The 7,650-nt window shown below is 52.2% G+C and overlaps 1 protein-coding gene across 1 annotated transcript in view; it reads right to left on the bottom strand.

Moving 5' to 3' along the window:
- Positions 1–628: 628 nt before the first annotated feature.
- The window catches only part of Limk1 (LIM domain kinase 1), an 8,735-nt gene continuing 1,713 nt past the window's right edge, over positions 629–7,650 (bottom strand). The window contains exons 2-7 of the mRNA XM_055606039.1: positions 7,244–7,303; positions 6,929–6,994; positions 4,788–4,944; positions 2,471–2,526; positions 2,104–2,261; positions 629–1,994 (exon numbers count right to left, since the gene is read on the bottom strand). Of these exons, the coding sequence (XP_055462014.1) occupies positions 1,832–1,994; positions 2,104–2,261; positions 2,471–2,526; positions 4,788–4,944; positions 6,929–6,994; positions 7,244–7,303 (660 nt within the window). The 3' untranslated portion in view covers positions 629–1,831. The remainder of the gene's footprint in view (positions 1,995–2,103; positions 2,262–2,470; positions 2,527–4,787; positions 4,945–6,928; positions 6,995–7,243; positions 7,304–7,650) is intronic.

Consider the following 7,650-nt stretch of genomic DNA (forward strand, 5'->3'; position numbering starts at 1 on the left):
TATATATATATATATATATATATATATATATATATATATATATATATGTATGTATGTATGGTGTCTACAAGGCTAGAAGAGGGTGTTGAATCACCCAGAACTGAAGTTACAGTTATCAGACACCACATGGGTGCTGGGAATTGAACCTGGGTCCTATGCAAGACCAGTAACTGCTTTTTTCTTTCTTTTTGAATAGCATCAGTTTATTAACTTCTAGGAGTCAAATCTAGGGCTTTCTGTATGCTAGAAATACACTATTCTTTCTCGTTTTTTTTTTTCCCCCAGACTGGGTCTTAGTTTATAGTTTGAGGCCAGCAGGGGGTGGCTTGACCCCATTAAGCCTGGGAAGCCACCTGATGTGGGTCCCAGAAACTTAATTCCAGTTCTTTTCAAGAGCCATTGAGCTGTCTTTCAAACCCACCCTCCCTCCAACCCCCACGTTTCTCTGGGCAATCCTGGAACTATGTAGACCAGGCTGTCCTTGAACTCAGAGATCCACCTGCCTCTTCCTCCTGAGTGCTGGGATTACAGGTATGTGGCACTGCACCCTGCTCCACATTACGATTTTTAATCCCTATTCTTGATTGCTCCCTTGAAGTCCCTGACACACACAAGGATGCCAGCCCTGCACAGGGAGCACAGAAATTTTATTTTTCCGAGTTCGGGTTCATTCCTATCATGGTCACTGTGTAGAGGCAAGTATGTCTTGCCTCCTTCAGTCTTGGTCCCACTGGGGTCTGCTCAGATTCTCTTCCATGTTCAAAGTGCACTGAGAAAGCTTCACAGTTTTAATACGTCCTAGATGTTCAACTGAAGCAGAGTGAGGAAATGGCCCTCCCACCCCCACCCACCTAAAACAAAGCAAAACAAATCCCCCCTAAACCCCAGCTGCTGCTGCTGCAGCCGTTATGAAAAAATAATACAAACTCTTCTTAAAAAATAGATCACACAGAAATAACTCAGAGGGCAGAGGCACCCAAGGAGGGGCGGGGCTGCGCCAGCCATTCAGGAGAGGCCCGGGAAGGGTGCTGAGATGAACCCGGGGGTGCTGGGGTGCTGGTGGATGGCTGCCTCATTCCCTCTGCCCAGGCTCTGTGGCATGGGCTGGACCCTCCCTGTCAGCTGGATCCCAGGCATCATCTGCCCTTCCTCCTCCAGGGATCCCTGCTCATCCTGAGGACTGGTACCTATGTCTCACTAAAGTGGCTTTGATCAAGAAATGAGATGGACCCCAAGCAAGAGCGAGGGCCAGTGCCTGGCCAGTGGTCACATGAGATTGGACCTCTCTCTCTGCTTTGGTGTTTAGATCATTGTCAAGACTTGCTGCTACCTAGATTTCCCCCAAGGGGGCCTGGGGCTCCATGTGAAGTTCCTGGGAACATAGCCTCTCCCTCCGCAAACACTCTCCATGCCCAGCCATCACAGGGGCTCACTTCTAAAGCTGCCTTGTAGCCCAGTCTTGCTGGGGAAGAGCTGCCAGCAGGCACAGTGGGCAGATGGCCGCAGGCAAGGCATGGAATGGGTCCAGCTTCCCCGACCCTCTAGCTCATGCAAAGACAAGGGAGGGGGCAGCCCCCAGAATGGGAGGTAAGGCGGGGCAATGTGATCAACCACATGTGTGTGCAGCCTGGTGACTTGGGGGCCAGAGGCAGAGAGGCTGGGGGGCACCTGCATGAGGGGAGAAAGGCAGGTCAGGGCCTGGGTCAGGGGCTATGGGTCTGGGCACCAACGCCCTGGCTGAGGGTTCCATGCCTGGGCCACCTCCTGCTGAGGAATCTAGTGAGGGCATTTTCTCCAGAGGTGGGGATGGGGACGGCAGGGCCAGCTGGGCTCAGTCAGGGACCTCAGGGTGAGCAGGCAGTGAGCTCTCGCCCCGCCGGTAGGTCTCCCAGAAGCCCCGCTCCAGTTGTTCCAACTGTGGGCCCAGCGGCAGGTGGCCAGCCAAGTGCATGTGAAGTGTTTCCAGCCACTGCTCCAGTTTCACAAAAGAGGGCCTGGGGAGACACGCGACAGTCGGCAGATGGTGAGGTTGGCTCTTCTGAAGACCCGCATCTCCCCAAGGCTGCTTTGGGTCGAGTATCCTCCCCCCTCCCCCCAACTCACCTCTTCTCGGGATCCAGGTCACAGCAGCGCACAGTGATGGGGAAGAAACTTGGGGGACAGTTGGGTGGACAGTAGCGGTCCAGGAAACCCCGCACATTGAGGCCAAAGTCCATAGTGCGAGGCAGATAGTCAGGGTCTGCATTCACACGCCCGATAATCTGTCCAGCACAAAGCCAGGTTAGCGTGGGACCCCTAAGCCTGCCAAATGCTCTAAGGACTGCTCAGGTAGGAAGGGCCAGGGACTGAGCACTGTATCCTGTCATGCCCTGCTCTAGCTTTGGGGAGCCACATTCCCAGGGCCTGAGGCCCATTGGAGAGTGGAGAGGAGCCACTGGGTCTGGACACAAAGGCTGATCATGTGACCTACCTCACACAGGACAATTCCAAAGGAAAACACATCCACCTTCTCGTCATAGCTACGACCTAATGGAGACCAAGAATCAGCTGGGGATACAGAACGCTCAAGCGGCATGCATGAAGCCCTGTCTTCCATCCCCAGCAAGGCATAAACAGGGCAGCTATAATTGTGGCAGTTGGGAGGACAGTCAGAAGTTGAAGGCCATCCTTGGCTACCAAGTCAGTTTGAGGCCAACCTAAGCTAGATGAGACCCTTTCTCAAAACAACAGCAGCAACAACAACTCAACCAAACCCGCCCCATTGGGTCTGATGTGCCGCTGAAACCTCTGGGGTGAAGGATACATTCTTGGGTCTGCCTGGGGCATAAATGCTATCTGAAACACGCTTTTCTTTCATTTTTTAATCTGAATATTTTAGGTTTTTTTACTCTGTGTATGAATGTTTTGTCTACATGTGTGCATGTGTACCAAGTGCATGCCTGGTGCCTGTGGAGGCCAGAAGGCATGCAATCCCCTGGAACTCGAGTCACACATGGTTAGGAGCTGCCATGTGGGTGCTGGGAACTGAACCTGGGTCCTCTGCTGAGCAGCAAGCGCTCTTGACAGCTGAGGCACTACAGCCTGCTTGTTTTGTTTTTCGACAGGGTCTCACTATGTAGGGCTGGGTGGCCCAGAACTCCCCATGACCAGGAAGGCTGGCCTCAAACTCACAGAGATCCACCTGCTTTTGCCTCCTGAGTATTAGGATAAAAGTGTCCAACATATGCCAATTTTCTTGGTGTTTTTGAGATGGGGCTTCACTCTAGCCCAGGCTAGCTTGAAACTCACTGTGTAGCTGAAACTGGCCTTGAACTCATAACAATCCTCTTGCTTCTATCACCTACATACTAGGACTGTAGGTATGTGGCACCACACCTAGCTATCCTATCAATTGAGTACCCTATCAATTGAGCCACATCCTTACCCCATAAACACTTTTTTTTTTTTTTTTTTGGTTTTCCAAGATAGGATTTCCTTCTGTAGCCTTGACTGTCCAGGCTGGCCTTGAGCTCACACAGATCTGCTGCCTCCCCAAGTGCTGGGACTAAAGGCACATGCTACCACTGCCTCGCTATAAATACCTTTTTCAAAAAAGACTGCCCTGGCGGTGGAGGTGCATACGCAGGCAGGCAGATCTCTGAATTGGGGGCCAGCCTGGTGTACAGAGTGAGTCCCAGAACAGCCAGGCTACACAGAAAAAACCCTGTCTTAAAACAATAAAACAACCCTAAAACAAAAATGAAAACAATAAAAAAACAAAGGCTGGCAGTCAGTGGTGTTGCACGCCTTTAATTCCAGCACTCGGGAGGTACAGGCAGGTGGATCTCTGTGAATTCAAAGCCAGCCTGATCTACATAGGGAGTTCCAGGACAGCTGGAACAAAGAGGGCCTATCTCAAGCACAACAAACAAACAAACAAACAAACAAACAAACAAGAGACAAAGCCAGACAAGCTGGTAGCACTCACTTATAATTCCAGTACTTGGGACAGAATGCTTATCCAGCATATATGAGGCCTAGGATTCTAGTCCAACACCCCATAACCTGAGCATGGGCTGGAGACATGGCTCAGTGGTTAAAAGCACTGGGGTTCCCAGCACCCACATGGCAGCTCACAAGTGTCTGCAGCTCCAAGAGCTGACGCCCTCACGTAGGCAGACATGCAGGCTAAACACCACTGCACATAAAATACAAATAAATAAATTGAAAAATGTTAAGCTCAGTCCCATAATCCCAAAACTCTGATGGTAGAGGCAGGAGGATTATGAGTGCAAGGTCGTCATTCTTGGCAACACAGTGAGTAGAGGCTAACCTGCATTAAATGAGACCTGGTCTTAAAAAAAAAAAAGGCCAGGTGTAATGTTGCATGCCCAGATGCAGGTATGTCTCTAGGAGTTCCAGGACAGCCAGGGCTACACAGTGAGACCTTGTCTCAAAGGAAAAAAAAAAAAAAAAAAAAAGATGGGTCAACTGACAATTAGAGCACAACCCTATGATCAAGCAGAGGAACGTAACTGCCTCCTACAAGCTGTCTTCTGACGTGCATGTCTGAGCGCGCGCACATACATTGTGAAAACCAAACGAAACACCCACTCAAACTAAACAAAAGAGGGTGGCAGTGTAAGTGTGGTCGAGGCTGCAGGGAGGTGGCCACAAGCCCAGCACACCCCAAGGGAGAAGCTGACCCCCGTTCAGGGCGAAGCAAGAGAGGTGGATAGAGGACCCAGAGAAAGCCGAGGGCAGCGCAGCCGGGGTGCGGTGCTGGGACTCCTCCGCCTGGCACTCACCGTTGATCATCTCCGGCGCCATCCAGTAGGGGTTACCCACCACGGTGTACCGCTTCTTGCGGTCCGGCTTCTTAAGGCTACGCAGGTCTTCAGACTGACTCTTCTCCTCTACCATAAGTCGAGCCAGTCCAAAGTCGGCCACCACCACGTTCTTGTTCTGGAAATTTCAGAAGGCAGGCGGACCTGGTCCCCTCTCTGTCTGCTTCTATTTGAGATCTTTCCCTATAGTCCCACAGATGGCAAAGAGGATACACCCCAGGGAACCAGGAACCTGTGTGGGGAAGGGACCACCCTCTTTCCTATGCTCCCAGCAAACACAGCTGTCTGAAACTTCTGTTGAGATTCCAGTGAGGGGCTAGAGGCTTGGTTTAGAGGTAGAAAGTCTGCCTAAGAACCCCCCCAGTGAGGGGCTGAAGGCATGGCTTTGTGCTTAGAGAGGCTGAGGGGCTAGAGTATGGTTCAGTAGTACAATCCTTGCTTAAAATTTCCCGGCAAAAAGCTGGGGCCTGGCTTGGCATTACAATACCTATCTGCCTAGAATCCCCGATGAGGGGCTGATTACCATTTGAGGGCATGTCCCAATGGTAGATAGCCTCAATGTCCTAGATTCCATTGCTAGAACTAAGAAAAGCAACCCCCCCTGACCAACCTACCAGCTGGCATTTTACCAGAGGGGATGGAGGCCTGCAGGTACTAGCCATGAGGCCGGATGGGTGGGTATGGGATGTGTGTCAGGCCCTGCCCCACCTGCTGCCCTGTGAGGCTTTCTCCAGGTGAGTGTGAGTGTTCGGTGTCACTGGATGGGGGGGGGGGGGGGGGGCTGGGGGTCCTTCTCTTTGGGATAAGCTGGTCCTCTTGGGCCCTGCCTTCTCTCCCTTTACAGGTCATTTTTGAGTGTTCAGAGAGAGAGCAGACACCAAGGCTCTGCTGGGATGCAGGCCACCAAGAATCTAGACACCAGGCCAAGCAGGATCCCTGGAGCGCTTGCCCAGCTCACTCTTATGGCACCAGTGCCCGGAGTTCTCTGGCTCACCCTCGAGGTGTCCTACAACCTGGGGCTTTCCATCTTGCTGGTTCACCCCAGCAGTTAGTACTGTCTTCTGTGCAGGCTCCTGGGCAGGCTGACAGGGCCTCGAGGAGCCTAAGAACCTAAAACACCACAGTCAGGGACTCTACAGTCCTGGGATTGTGTAGATTATGGCTCTGTATTGACTGGTTGAAAGGCTTTAGGCAACTCTGTCTTTTATATATGTGTTGAGTGTGTGTGTGTGTTATTGGGAGTTGAACCAAGGTGTTCCCACAGGCTAGGCAAGGGCTCCACTACCAAGCCATGGCAGCTGCCATTACTGGGGGATTCTAGACAGGTGCTCTACCACTGAGCCACACCCCAGCCTGACTGGGGAGATTTTCAGCAGGTGCTCTACCACCGAGCGATACCCTGGTTCCTTGTTAGAAGATTCTAGGCGTATGCTTTACTCACCCAGGTCCTTAGGCTTCCAGGCCTTTTTTTTTCCACTTTGTGATTTGAAACAGGGTCTTGCTAAGTTGCCCAGCCTAGTCCTGATGTGGCTCTGCAGCTCCCAGGACCTGATCCTCCTACCTCAGCCTTCTTAGTTCAGATGCTGACTGTGGTAGTTTATTATGGGAGTAGGCCTCTAGGTGCTCCTGTTTGGCCCAGTTCCTCTGCTTTCTGTAGAACATCTGGGGACCTCTTAAACACCAGCCTGTAAACCTGCGGCTTACGGCCTCTTATCCCCTTGGCCTCCACTGAAAAGTCCCTGCCAAGCCTCCTCTTCCAGAAGCATGCTGAGATGACCCTGCCCACCCCCTGATTTGCAGCTGTTGGAGCTACCTGGGTAGCCTGTGCTACCTCAGGTGGTTTTTGTGAATGCTGCAGTGAAAGCTGGGGCTTTACATTTTCAGTGAGTTTTCCCTTCACTGATCTGTTAAAACCCTGCACTGCTTGTGGGTCTGAGGACTGGTACCGAGTTGTAAAGGGCAGAGCCAGGACTGCAGCCCAGGTCTGCTTGCCTCTCACTCTGGTTATTGTTTGCCAAACCTCTAGTTCCATGAAAGCCCTAAGAGGAGCAGCTCATAGGTCCCTTCCTTCTCCAGCACACCCAACTGCCCAGGCTGCTCACCTCACGGACCAGACAGTTGTGGGAGTTGAGGTCTCGGTGGATGATATTCATGGAATGGAGGTAGGCCTGAGGAAACAGAACAAGGCCATCAGCAGGTGTGTCAACAGTCTCCCTGCCTTGGCCCTGGCCCTCCCCCGTCTCAGCTGATGGGCTCCAGGAACCTGCTCTGTTGCTGAGCTGTACCCCGAGCCTTCACTGGGGGATTCTAGGTGGACACCTGCAGCGCTGCCGCCTCTTCAAAGCTCCCCACATAGGTTCTGCTCCCACAGTCCTTGTAGCAGAGACGGTCATTCGAGTGAGCAGCAAGTCACTTACCATCCCTGACGCAATGTCCTTGGCAAAGCTGACCCTCTGACTCCACGGGTACTGGCTGTCCTGGGGACAGGGAAGAATGGCAGGGATGGAGCCTGGTGGGCTGTGTGTGTGTGTGCTTGCGCGTGTGGCAGCACAGGAGAGGGGACAGCCGAGTCACAGGCACAGGTGTGGCAGTCTGAGGGCTCCCAGGCTGTCCTGTATCCATGGCTGCCTACTAACAGTTATCTTCTAAGAGCTGTGTGTGCATGCGCACAGCTCCAAGGCATCACTTTCTCTGGTCTGTCAGAGGACAACTGGGGGGAGTATATTCTCTCTTCTGCCACTTGGGTCCCAGGGATCAAACTCTATCATTAGGTTGGTGGCAAGCACTTTTACCTGCTGAGCCATTTCACTTGTTTGTTTTTTTT

Source organism: Psammomys obesus, unplaced genomic scaffold, assembly GCF_907164565.1.
Source record: "Psammomys obesus unplaced genomic scaffold, mPsaObe1.curated_primary_1811, whole genome shotgun sequence".
In the NCBI taxonomy this organism is placed as follows: Eukaryota; Metazoa; Chordata; class Mammalia; order Rodentia; family Muridae; genus Psammomys; species Psammomys obesus.